The sequence below is a fragment of the Lycium ferocissimum genome, chromosome 2 (assembly GCF_029784015.1).
Source record: "Lycium ferocissimum isolate CSIRO_LF1 chromosome 2, AGI_CSIRO_Lferr_CH_V1, whole genome shotgun sequence".
Taxonomy (NCBI): domain Eukaryota; kingdom Viridiplantae; phylum Streptophyta; class Magnoliopsida; order Solanales; family Solanaceae; genus Lycium; species Lycium ferocissimum.
The window spans coordinates 15,460,744-15,474,891 of NC_081343.1; the positions used below are offsets into that span (position 1 = coordinate 15,460,744).

General features: G+C 44.0%; 1 protein-coding gene across 1 annotated transcript in view; it reads right to left on the minus strand.

The window, feature by feature from the left end:
- Positions 1 to 11,857, minus strand: part of LOC132047423 (uncharacterized) — a 14,171-nt gene extending 2,314 nt beyond the window's left edge. Inside the window, exons 1-4 of the mRNA XM_059438472.1 lie at positions 11,839 to 11,857; positions 10,270 to 11,448; positions 8,996 to 10,054; positions 8,665 to 8,955 (exon numbers count right to left, since the gene is read on the minus strand). Coding sequence (XP_059294455.1) covers positions 8,665 to 8,955; positions 8,996 to 10,054; positions 10,270 to 11,448; positions 11,839 to 11,857 — 2,548 coding nt within the window. The remainder of the gene's footprint in view (positions 1 to 8,664; positions 8,956 to 8,995; positions 10,055 to 10,269; positions 11,449 to 11,838) is intronic.
- Between the last annotated feature and the right edge of the window lie 2,291 nt (positions 11,858 to 14,148).

The window sequence follows — 14,148 nt, forward strand, 5'->3', positions numbered from 1 at the left end:
CTCGCAAACATAGTACCTCCTCGAATCATTACTAGCCCCGACGTAAACCATTCTAACCGTCCGAATAACCGACCACTTTGTAAAATATCATCAAGTCTCCGCTCGCAAACCCCGATAAAGCTCGATAAACTTTGCCATACCTCAAATGCGAAGCTGTGACCCATCGAATCCGTGAAGGTGATTTGCTGGGAAACCCATAAGTCGCCCCGAAAATATATACATAGTCCGTCAAGCTTAATTCAAACAGGTCTGACCTTGAACAAATGCACAACCCCTGAATACCACCAATAGTCACTCGAACCGATTTCAAACCTTCCCAAAACCAATCACAGTCCTATCACCCATCAGGGGCGACTCATTCTAGTCCATTAATATTCTGAAACTGCTCACTCAAGCTATCCGATTAGTAATAACCACCACATAACACATTATCATGAATACAGTCTCATCTCGAAAATACAACTCTAACCTTCACATTATAGCAGAAATCCTCTCCTTTAACCCACACTAACTCATCCAATGTAGAGTGTTAAGAAAGTATCCAACTGTGTATCACACAAGCCACTTCTATAAGCCTTAACATGTCGGTTACCTGAAATTTGCTTCTTACTAGTCGTTGATCACGAAACCTCATGAAACTCTATCCTATCACTTAGTCCATTTTAGTAGAATTCCTTCCTTTAATGACCCGTTTGGTCGTTATACTCTTTTCGTTACTTTTGACCTTTTTTCGAGCTCGTTTAGCTCGCATTTGACTTGAGGGGACCGTGACATGCTTCTCGAGGTGTTTGGATACGATTTGGGTGATTTTTAGGAGAACTTGAGCTTAAAGTAAAAAAGAGATAACCCAAAGTTGACTTTTTGATAAACGGACCTTTTTTTAAAATTCATCGATTTTGAGAGGTCCGCATGGTCTTTTAGAACTTGTGCGTATATTTAGTTCGGTTCCCAATGCACTCAGGTGCATTTTAGGACTTGGGTGGGGAAGTTGGATTTGAGGTATCGAGGGTGGACTTGGTCAATGAGACCTCCGTTGGGAATTTGGAGGCCACAAACACGTTCGTAGCATGTTTTTAAGTATGTCTGCATATATGGTATGTGAACAGATGGCCTGGGTGATAGTCGGGATTTCGGGTTGAGATTATGAAACTTGGGTCTGTAGCGGCACCAGAACAGCAATGGAGGCACCACTATAGTGGCGGCCATGTCACAAAAGCAACCTAGTGCATTCATTAGTTGACTGCTGCAGCGGTCTGAGGGATAGCTAAAGCGGGACCGCCGCAATAGTCTCATTGTTGCAGAAGTGGTGTCAGGCTGTTAGATTCATTAAATGAGTGTTAAAAGCCCTAAGTTCCTCATTCATTACCATTTCGAAACTGAGCTATTAGGAGCATTTCAAAGAAATTCTTGTGGGGAAATCATTGTGGTAAGTCCCTTCACTCTCCTTTCCATTCCATGATAACATTATCACCTTAGGATTCTATTATTATGCTAGTTTCATTAAGAGCTTGAGGATTAAAAGAGGGTTCAATGGGTTCTTCATTTAGGCTATTAAATCTTGATTAATTGATTGGGCTAGGTTCATTAAGCATGGAATTCATGATTAGAATCTATTATTGCATGATTTCTTCCTAATTAATGGCTAATTTATGGGATTGGGAGTTAGGGTTCATACCCAATTTTAGGGGGTTTTGCCTAGAATCTGAATTTAAGTATTTTGTTAGTTCTTCTAGCTTATAATTGATGGGAATTGATCACCTAGAACATTAATTTCTTGTTGAGACCTATAGATTCCTTATTCCATCTTTCTAGTTCATAAACCCCTTTCCATAGGTTGGGATTTGGGTCTTGAATAGAAGTAAGGTTTAAATGATATCCTTCTTGTTTCTAATTACTTGATTCGGATATGTTTAGACTTCCATTATCTTGAGGCTCAAAGGAAAGGGAAGACTAAGTTTTGATTTTGGAGACTTTGCTGTTCGGCTCTTTAGAGATAGGTTATAGTTTACCTTATGGTGGGACTTCAATTAGCGAAGCGTATGTTTAGATGATATCGTCCGAGAATGCATGTAAACCTTCGGGTGTGAAGTTAGGTTGGATATTGTCTTAGGTTGGCCCTTGTTGTATGATTTAGGGGCCAGCCACCCCGTTGTATTGATTTACTTATCTTGTACTATTTATGTTACACCTCGTAGTTTTTGACGTTGAGGTTCATTAGGTGTTAGTTGTTTAATTGCGAACACTGGAGTGATATGCGCCTATCTTATGGTTATGAGGGTTTAAGATCATGTATGAGAAGTATCCGAGGGATTGAAGGTCGAACGGGCAAAAAATGAACATTTGGACGAACTGGCCAGAATTGCCCAACAGAGACTGGCGTTCATGATGGCCATGGAATTTCGAAACCATTGTGTTCGCGAGAGGCCATCGTGTTCGCGAAGGGTTAATTTTAAGTCGGTTCCATCGACTTTATCCCCCTATATAAAGGTCAAAACCCCTCATTTTTCACCCCAAATATTTCCCAAAACTCAGAAAACATATAGGGGTGTGAGTATATCATAAAATTGAGGGTTGTGAGTGATTTTCAAGTGGCAGAGTATTAGTTTAGGTTCGGATAGCATACAGTTGTGATTATAGTATCGTATTGCGGTGGATCTTGGCTTGGATTCAAGGTGAATATTGAAGATATTGCTGTTTTAGTAGGAATAAGGTATGAATCTCTCCTTATTGATATTGCTTTAGGTTTATTTACGAAGATAGAGAGATTAAATGGTCGTATAATAAAGTAGTTTGTTGAAAAATTGGATAAACATAATATGGGATGTTTTATGGAGTATTTTGGTATTGATGATGATATTGTTGATGTTAGTATTGTTGTGTTGTTGTTGGTTATTGGTATTGTGATTTCAGGGTAGGGGTATAAACAGGGGAGATGCTGACCGAAATTCGGCAGATTCTAAAAAAAATTAATTTGAAGGCTTAAGACAAGCATATGAAGATAAACCTAACAATGGTATGGATTCTCTTGAATGTAGATTTTACGAGCTTGGGAGGATAAGCGTAAGTAGTTAAGGAGACCAAAAAGGTATGTTGAGGCTGTCCCTTCTTTCATTTTTGGCATGATCCTATGATATGAATGAACAAGCGAGTAAACGAGCTTCCATATTACTCAACTCTTAGAAGCACTAGGAGTACTTCAGTCTTTGATGGTCCTGTACCCCTATTATTATGTTCCTTCTGTTCATGGGTCTTGAGATTTCATGTATTATTAATATTATCTCAGTAGTTCTCCACCAGAGTGTCACGACCCAACCCCGTAGGCCGTGACTAGTGCCCGAGCTGGGCACCCATACGAACCTGTTAATCATAATCATTATAAACATTAGACGTACATAAAACGATGTCGACCATAGCTAGCATGACCCGCATCTTGTACAAACAGAAAACAATGAAACGTCGCCCCAAAGTCGGCACAAATATATGTACATATCGCCGTCAAAATCCAAATACGGATAATATTACACATAAGCGTCTATCATAGTATAGGGGGACGACCAAATCACAACTCATAATACAACCGAAACTGATTACCCATAACCCACACATATGTCTACGTACCTCTAAGAGTCATAACAATCATATGACGGGACGGGCCCCGCCGTACCCCCGAATAAACATATTACGACATGCGAGCACCCGAACATATCTAACCAACGTAACTTCCGTACATGACGAACATGTTCAAATATTTATAACAAAGACCGACAAGGCCAAATTTCAAACTCAGAAAATTTTCAGAAAATTTCGGCAGAGTTTCCTTTGTTTTATGGACTAACCCAAAATAACCCTGCACGCAGAAAATACCAACAAAGGCCACACAGGGCCAACAGAATATCGTATGCATATGCGGACCGGCCGCCGCCAACAAAATATCATATACATATGCGGACCGGCCGCCGCGGCGAAAGGAATCGCCCTATACAACAGATACAAACACAGTCATACGAAAGTAGGCACGACCCACATACTATGTCCACGACCTCTAGACAAAAGGACAATCATATGACGGGACGTGGCCCCGCCGTACCCAAGTAGATCAAATATACACAAGAATATACATAACAAAGTTATATACCAAAAGTAAGCCCCGAATCAAAAGGAGCGAGTCCAAGATAGAAATGTGGCCTACCGAGGAGGAACACCAACGTCCGTACCGCGGGCATGAAACGCGGCCCCCGAAGAAAAAGGGGTCGTACGAAATATGTACCGAGTATATAAAGCACGGATTACGTAAATATGGGCCAAAACCGAAAGCAAACCGAATATAAACGGGAATACAAATCGCATGTCAAAATTCGTATCAAATCATATACATATACATAATGCAAACGAAATCATGCAAACGCTCAAGAACGTGGTCGCCACTCCGACGCCGGCGCCACACACACGCATAACACCGAAGGTTTCAAATCTCCGTACATCTCCGAACACAAAAGGACACGAACATAAGTGAGCGTATCGCATCACTAGCCATATCACAAAGATAACTCCAAGCGGAACCCGGCCCTATGGCAAGGCCTCGGGGAACCGTAACACAGCATACGGCCGAATTATCATAGGGCGCACGAATCATAACCGGCCCGGGAACCGGTGAACGAAGTCAAAATAAGGCACGAGCAGAGTCGTGAGCATACAGATGCAAAAATATGTTTCAAAATGGCCGTTCAAAACATAATGATATCATAAATCAATTTTTAGCATAACATAATCAAATACTTAGTTAATACGAATATTCAGTTCATAAAATGTTTCCAAAATGGTACGTATAGCTCAAAACGTAGATTAGCATATCTTAACATTCAAAACATATCTCCTAGGAGGAGGTTCCAATCCGAAGATTTCATATCAAACTTTATTCAACGGAGAGCCTAATAAGACAACTAGGGCATCTCGAGGTCAGCGGCCCACCGCGGGTCGAATCGAGGCGGCGAACATAATTTACGGACAACTAGAGGCCAAAGGATCATACATAATGATTTCGACGTGACCCGATCACATTTCAATAGGTTTCGGACTTTGGATTACATTCTAGTCAAAATAGAGAATTTAGACTTCAATTAAATTGGATGAATAGTAGCCGTTTTGTAGATCGGGTTTCAAGGAGCAGGAATGCTCCGGAGGTTCCAATATTCACCTAGCACGCTAAGACATGCCTAACGAAGAAGTGGGAAGCTTTACATACCTTAGATACGTCTTATGCTCTCCTTAAAATCAAATCCCGTTTCGTCCGGAATCTGCAAATGGTCACAGTTACCAATTAGAGATTCTTAGGCTTAAGATTTCCATTAACTTAATGTTTGTCTACCGAAATTTCGGCAGCATTTCCCTTACAAATCTAACACCCCCGAGACTTAGCTCGGCTCAAATTACATCAACAACAACAATCCAAACATCATCAAACGACACAAATCATAATTAAATCATTCTAGCTTCAAAGTCCTACCTTACTACACAAGTTGACAACTTTCATTCAAATTTCACAATTTCCAAACTTGTGTCCACATTATGGTATTCATTCACTCATTTAAGATTATTCAATCACATTCCAAACATCCAAACCATACAGCTCCAAAATCTACAACTTTCCATAATTCTTCCAAACATCGAAATTCACGACGAACATTCTACTTGCGTCATTTCATTCCGAATTCATTAATATCGACTATAGCTCATATTTAAAATACTAACACCCTAGATATACGATGATATACACAATTATACCAAAGGTATACACTTTCTAATAATGTCCGAAATCATTTTCCAACGCCAATTCAACTCATCCATCAATCAGTTAAGGCATAAAGATCACAACAACACATTATACAAACTAAACAAGATCAGTTCATCTCACTTTCTCCTTCCTATGGCTCACGGCCAACACACCAACCACACACACACACACGGCTTCATATACACACATCAAAACCACGAAATTCCCGCCTATTCACAATCCTTATCATATTCATACCAATTCCATAACATTAAGAATGGTCAAATTCTTACCTTTTCTTGAAATTTCAATTCGCCGCAAACGTCGCTCTTCCGCCAAACCAATTATATCAAGTTGGAGAGCGTCTTGAACTCACTACGAATATGAGAAGAACAAGATTCTTAGATTAAAAACAAGGCAAGAAAAATTTTGAAGAGGGGGAAGGGGGGTTTCGGCCGAAGGAGGGAGTATTATTCTCTTGGAAATTTTTGATGATCTTTCTTGAAAATTCCAAAGGAAATCTTAATATTTATCACTTAAGGAGTCATGTGCATGGCACATGACTTTTTAAAAGGGGCTTGGGCCAAGCCTAGTGGCCGGCCACCCCACTTCTTGGGCCTAAAATTTTGTTCCAATTTTTTTGGCCCAATTCATTGAAAGTCCCGTTTTAAAATTCCCGAAACTAATTTCCGAAATTCCAAATTTACCCTCGGCTTTCCCCAACGTCTTAGCACCAATAATTCCATAACCAACATAGTCATATCAACTAAAATCAAAATATTTCCTTATAACACACAAATCTTAATTATTTCAAAACTTTCCAAATATGCGAAAACACGGGATATAACATTCTCCCCCCCTTTAGAAACATTCGTCCTCGAATGTTAACATAAAGCCTTATGAGTTTAACGGGGAAGTTCCTATTTATGATTAGCATTCATAAATCGTTTTTCTCAAGCAATGCAGCAAACTTAGGAATTCAGATTACCTGTAGGAGCAAGGAATAGGTGAGGATATTTTCTCTTCATGGCGTCCTCGGCTTCCCAAGTTACTTCTTCGCGATTATTATTCCGCCACGGGACTTTAACGAAGGCACATCTTTAGTGCGCGATCTCTTCTCCCCGGCGATCCGAATAGCTACAGCCGCTCTTCATAAGATAAGTCCCTCGTCACCCGAATATCATCTCGCCGGAAATACTGCGGAAGGGTCACCAATACATTTACGGAGCATCGATACATGAAATACCGGATGTACTGCTTCCAGATCAGATGGTAAGTCTAGCTCATAAGCGACCTGACCCATCTTCCGAATAATTTGATACGGCCCGATATATCGTGGACTGAGCTTACCCTTTTTGCCAAATCTCATTACACCTTTCATAGGTGATACTTTCAGGAATACCCAGTCGCCAATTTCAAATTCCAACGGTCGACGGCGCTTATCAGCATAAGATTTCTGTCGACTCTGGGCCGCTAGTAACCGCTCTCGGATCAGCTTTACCTTATCAACTGCCTGTTGGACAATATCTGGACCGATTAATTTAGTTTCACCCACATCGAACCAACCAATCGGAGATCTGCACTTTCTACCATATAAGGCTTCATACGGTGCCATCTGGATACTGGAATGATAGCTATTATTATAGGCAAACTCGATAAGCGGCAAATGATCATCCCAGCTGCCCCTGAAATCAATAACGCAGGCCCGCAACATATCTTCGAGCGTCTGAATAGTGCGCTCGGCCTGCCCATCGGACTGAGGGTGAAAAGCTGTACTGAGGCTCACCTGAGTCCCTAATCCCTCCTGGAATGACCTCCAGAAATTTGCTGTAAACTGAGCACCTCGGTCGGTGATAATAGACACAGGGACTCCGTGAAGTCTGACTATCTCTCTAATATACAATCTGGCATAGTCCTCCGCCGAATAAGTAGTCCGAACCGGAAGGAAATGGGCTGATTTCGTCAGCCTGTCTACAATAACCCAAATAGAGTCGTACCGGCGTAGGGTACGCGGCAACCCAACAATGAAGTCCATATTAATCATCTCCCATTTCCAGGCTGGAATTTCCATCTCCTGCAATAGTCCAGCGGGCTTCTGATGCTCGATCTTAACTTGTTGACAGTTCGGGCACTGACTAACAAACTCAGCAATATCTTTCTTCATGCCGTCCCACCAATACAAACACCTGAGGTCCCGATACATTTTAGTGGAACCAGGATGAACAGAATACCGTGCATTATGGGCCTCGCCCATAATCTGCCGCCGTAAGCCCGCAACGTCTGGTACACAAAATCGCCGTCATATAACAATACCCCTTCGGTGCGAGATCTCAAATTGAGTCTTTGCTTTGTTAAGGGCCACATCTCCGTACCGAATCGGGGAGAGGATCTTCAAACCGGCGCCGCTTTACCTCCCGGATAATAGATGATTCAAAGAATCGGACGAACGTAAACCCGAGAATCTCCAAAATCCGCCAAACGAACTCCGAGGTGGCCACCGATGAATATCACGAACCAAGTCCCTCTTATCGGATGGTACGCCAACCGGATCGCCTATGGACTTGCGGCTAAGCGCATCGCCTACCACATTGGCTTTCCCCGGATGATACAGATATCAACGTCGTAATCCTTTAATAATTCAAGCCATCTTCTCTCGCCGCAAATTCAATTCTTTCGCTTAAAAATATACCGGAGACTCTTATGGTCCGTATAAATATCCACATGGACCCCATACAAATAATGCCGCCAAATCTTCAAAGCATGAATTATCGCGGCCAACTCAAGGTCATGGGTGGGATAGTTCTTCTCGTGCGGTCCGAGCCGCCGGGAAGCATAGGCTATGACTCGTCCGTGCCGCATCAACACACAACCTATCCCAATACCGGAGGCGTCACAATAGACAACATACCCGTCGGATCCCTCTGGAAGAGCCAAGACTGGTGCTGTAATCAATATCTCTTTCAGCATCTGAAAGCTGCGCTCGCAGGCATCGGTCCACTGAAATTTTGCTGCTTTCTGAGTGAGCCTCGTCAATGGTGCTGCAATAGAAGAAAAGTTCTCCACGAACCTGCGGTAATATCCGGCCAATCCCAGAAAACTGCGCACCTCCGTCGGCGTAGTAGGTCTGGGCCATTCTGTACATGCCTCAATCTTTCGCGTATCGACCCGAATACCGTCCGCACCGACAATATGGCCCAAGAATGCCACGAAGTCAACCGAATTCACATTTGGAGAATTTAGCATATAACCGCCGACGGAGAATGCCAAGTACCGTCCTCAAATGATCCGAATGCTCCTCGGCTGATCGCGAGTAAATCAGAATATCATCAATAAACACAATAACAAACATGTCCAGAAAAGGCCGAAATACCCGATTCATCAGATCCATAAATACCGCTGGAGCATTAGTCAGCCCGAAAGACATAACTCTGAACTCATAGTGCCCGTACCGGGTCCTGAAAGCAGTCTTCGGGATATCTGACTCTCGCACTCGCACCTGATGATATCCTGAGCGCAGATCTACCTTCGAAAAATATTTAGCACCCTGCAACTGATCAAACAAGTCATCAATCCGGGGGAGGGGATATTTATTCTTAATAGTCACCTTATTTAACTGCCGGTAATCGATACACATGCGCAATGACCCATCTTTCTTTCTCACAAATAATACCGGCGCTCCCCAGGGTGACGTGCTGGGTCTGATGAAACCCTTGTCCAGCAAATCTTTCAGCTGCTCTTTCAACTCTTTCAACTCAGCCGGTGCCATCCTGTACGGAGGAATAGATATAGGTTGCGTATCTGGCAACAGCTCTATGGTAAAATCAATCTCCCGCTCAGGCGGAAGGCCAGGAAGCTCGTCAGGAAATACATCTGGAAACTCACTGACGACCGGAACAGACTGAAGGGTAGGTATCTCCGCTGCAGTATCGTGCACACGAACCAAATGATAGATATAACCCTTCTGGATCATCTTCTTAGCCTTGAGGTATGAAATAAACTTACCCCTCGGCGATGCTGTGGATCCGAACCACTCTATAACTGGCTCCCCTGGAAACTGAAAGCGGACTACCTTTTTCTGGCAGTCGACATTAGCATAACAAGAGGACAACCAGTCCATACCCATAATGACGTCAAACTCAAGCATGTCTAACTCTATCAGATCAGCCCTAGTACAACGATCACAAATAGTCACAGAACAATCCCTATAGATCTGTCTCGCTATAACAAAATCCCCAATTGGCGTGGCTACCTCAAATGGTTCTATTGGCTCAGACACTATCCCAACTTTACTAGCAACGAGCGGGGAAATATATGATAAAGTAGAACCAGGGTCAATCAATGCATATACAGATCTGGAGAAAACCAATAATGTACCTGTGACGACGTTTGGCGAAGCCTCCTGATCCTGGCGGCTGGCCAAAGCATATATGCGGTTCGAAGGACCGCTAGAACCTGAAACGCCACCGCGGCCTCGACCGCGTCCCGCCGCGTCGGCATACCTCGCCCTCCAGGGCGTGCAACAGATGGAGCAGATGATGAACCGGCGGGCCGACCCCCGTCGGGCCGAGCCACGCTACCAGAACCGCTCGCCAACGGACAATCTCTCATAAAATGACCCTGACCACCACACGAAAAACAAGCTCCAGTAGCTCGATAGCACTCCCCAGGATGAGACTTCCCGCAATGAGGACAACGGGGCCTGGGTGGTCTGGCCTGGCTGGGGCCTCTGGACTCCTGTGAACCTGCCGCCCTGGAGCTCTGACCGGCCCCAGACGGTCCTGCACTGTCAGCTCTCCGGCTGCCTGACTGAGTACTCCGGCCGGACGGAGGAAACTGTCTGCCTGGCTGCTGCTGCTGAGGCTGTCCGCCTCTGGAATCTCCAGAATACCCAGCGGACCTGGCCCTCTTAGGTGGCCTCCTATCCCGATCTCTGATGGACTGATCTGCTCGGCACCTGTCCTCCATCCCCTGAGCGTAAGCCTGCAGTCTAGCAATATCCATGTCTGTCCGTGACGCCATCGACATGCAGGCCTCAACTAAGTAGCGATCCAGCCCGCTCGCATACCGGTGCATCCGGTCAGTCATATCTGCCACTATAGTCGGAGCATATCGGGCCAGGGAATCAAACTCCAGATTATACTCACGAACACTCCGGCCCCTCTGTCGTATCTGCAGAAATCTGTCCACTCTCGCTCTCCGCAACTCTGGGGGCAAAAAGTGGCTGAGAAAGGCAGCCTCAAACTCATCCCAAGTGGCTGGGGAAGCATCCCGGCCCCTGGATAACTCCCAAGACTCGTACCAGTGAGCAGCAACGTCCCGTAACCTATGTGAAGCCAACTCCACAGACTCAGTCTCTGAAGCCCTGACCAAATCTACCGAGCGTCGCATCCCCCGGATAAAGTCATGGGGGTCCTCGTTGGGCCTAGACCCGTAAAACTCTGGAGGGCCACATAATAAAAACTCCCGAACTCTCAGGCTGTCTCGCCTGTCATCATCATCATCGTCCCTCCGCCCGCGTCTGCGAGCCTGATCTGCCACCAGAGTGGTCAATAACTGTACTGCCTCTGCCAGTCTCCTATCCTCTGCCCCAGGCTGGGGAGCTGGAGGCACAGGCGCCTGCGTGGCTGGAGCTGCTGACGGACCTGCTCCAGTCCTCTCTGGTGGGGTAGCGGAACCCTCTGACCGCAATATAATACCGGGCGTAGTCTGAGCACGTGCCCGTGTAACCCTCGGTGGCTGACTCGTCTCATCTACCTTTGCCTTGCCCTTCTGGGCGGCTGCTGCCTTCTTCGGAGGCATCTCTGAAAAACATAATCAATTGGTCAGGAAAGAGGCATTCTAATAACACAGCTCTAACGCACGATCTAAGATTCAAAAAAAAGGTAACACCCTAAATGTCCTGTAGCCTCCTGTTTATAGATGTGGTGCACAACACACCGATAAACAAGACTCTACGAGACACGATCTGTGGACATTCCGAGGACAAACTGCTCTGATACCACTTTTGTCACGACCCAACCCCGTAGGCCGTGACTGATGCCCGAGCTGAGCACCCGAACATATCTAACCAACGTAACTTCCAGACATGACGAACATGTTCAAATATTTATAACAAAGACCGACAAGGCCAAATTTCAAACTCAGAAAATTTTCAGAAAATTTCGGCAGAGTTTCCTTTGTTTTATGGACTAACCCAAAATAACCCTGCACGCAGAAAATACCAACAAAGGCCACACAGGGCCAACAGAATATCGTATGCATATGCGGACCGGCCGCCGCCAACAAAATATCATATACATATGCGGACCGGCCGCCGCGGCGAAAGGAATCGCCCTATACAACAGATACAAACACAGTCATACGAAAGTAGGCACGACCCACATACTATGTCCACAGACCTCTAGACAAAAGGACAGAATCACATGACGGGACAGGGCCCCGCCGTACCCAAGTAATCCAAATATACACAAGAATATACATAACAAAGTTATATACCAAAAGCAAGCCCCGAATCAAAAGGAGGGTCCAAGATAGCGAGAAATGTGGCCTACCGAGGAGGATCACCAACGTCTGTACCGCGGGCATGAAACGCAGCCCCCGAAGAAAGGGGGTCAGTACGAAATATGTACTGAGTATATAAAGCACGGATTACAGAAATATGGGCCAAAACTGAAAGCAAACCGAATATAAACGGGAGTACAAATCAGTATGTCAAAATTCGTATCAAATCATATACATATACATAATGCAAACGAAATCATGCAAACGCTCAAGAACGTGGTCGCCACTCCGACGCTGGCGCCACACACAGCATAACACCAGAAGGTTTCAAATCTCCGTACACCTCCGAACACAAAAGGACACGAACATAAGTGAGCGTATCGCATCACTAGCCATATCACAAAGATAACTCCAAGCGGAACCCGGCCCTATGGCGAGGCCTCGGGAACCGTAACACAGCATACGGCCGAATTATCATAGGGCGCACGAATCATAACCGGCCCGGGAACCGGTGAACGAAGTCAAAATAAGGCACGAGCAGAGTCGTGAGCATACAGATGCAAAAATATGTTTCAAAATGGCCGTTCAAAACATAATGATATCATAAATCAATTTTTAGCATAACATAATCAAATACTTAGTTAATACGAATATTCAGTTCATAAAATGTTTCCAAAATGGTACGTATAGCTCAAAACGTAGATTAGCATATCTTAACATTCAAAACATATCTCCTAGGAGGAGGTTCCAATCCGAAGATTTCATATCAAACTTTATTCAACGGAGAGCCTAATAAGACAACTAGGGCATCTCGGGGTCACCGGGCCCACCGCGGGTCGAATCGAGGCGGCGAACATAATTTACGGACAACTAGAGGCCAAAGGATCATACATAATGATTTCGACGTGACCCGATCACATTTCAATAGGTTTCGGACTTTGGATTACATTCTAGTCAAAATAGAGAATTTAGACTTCAATTAAATTGGATGAATAGTAGCCGTTTTGTAGATCGGGTTTCAAGGAGCAGGAATGCTCCGGAGGTTCCAATATTCACCTAGCACGCTAAGACATGCCTAACGAAGAAGTGGGAAGCTTTACATACCTTAGATACGTCTTATGCTCTCCTTAAAATCAAATCCCGTTTCGTCCGGAATCTGCAAATGGTCACAGTTACCAATTAGAGATTCTTAGGCTTAAGATTTCCATTAACTTAATGTTTGTCTACCGAAATTTCGGCAAAGATTTCCCTTACAAATCTAACACCCCGAGACTTAGCTCGGCTCAAATTACATCAACAACAACAATCCAAACATCATCAAACGACACAAATCATAATTAAATCATTCTAGCTTCAAAGTCCTACCTTACTACACAAGTTGACAACTTTCATTCAAATTTCACAATTTCCAAACTTGTGTCCACATTATGGTATTCATTCACTCATTTAAGATTATTCAATCACATTCCAAATGCAATCCAAACCATACACGAAATCGCTCCAAAATCTACAACTTTCCATAATTCTTCCAAACATCGAAAATTCACGACGAACATTCTACTTGCGTCATTTCATTCCGAATTCATTAATATCGACTATAGCTCATATTTAAAATACTAACACCCTAGATATACGATGATATACACAATTATACCAAAGGTATACACTTTCTAATAATGTCCGAAATCATTTTCCAACGCCAATTCAACTCATCCATCAATCAGTTAAGGCATAAAGATCACAACAACACATTATACAAACTAAACAAGATCAGTTCATCTCACTTTCTCCTTCCTATGGCTCACGGCCAACACACCAACACACACACACACACACGGCTTCATATACACACATCAAAACCACGAAATTCCCGCCTA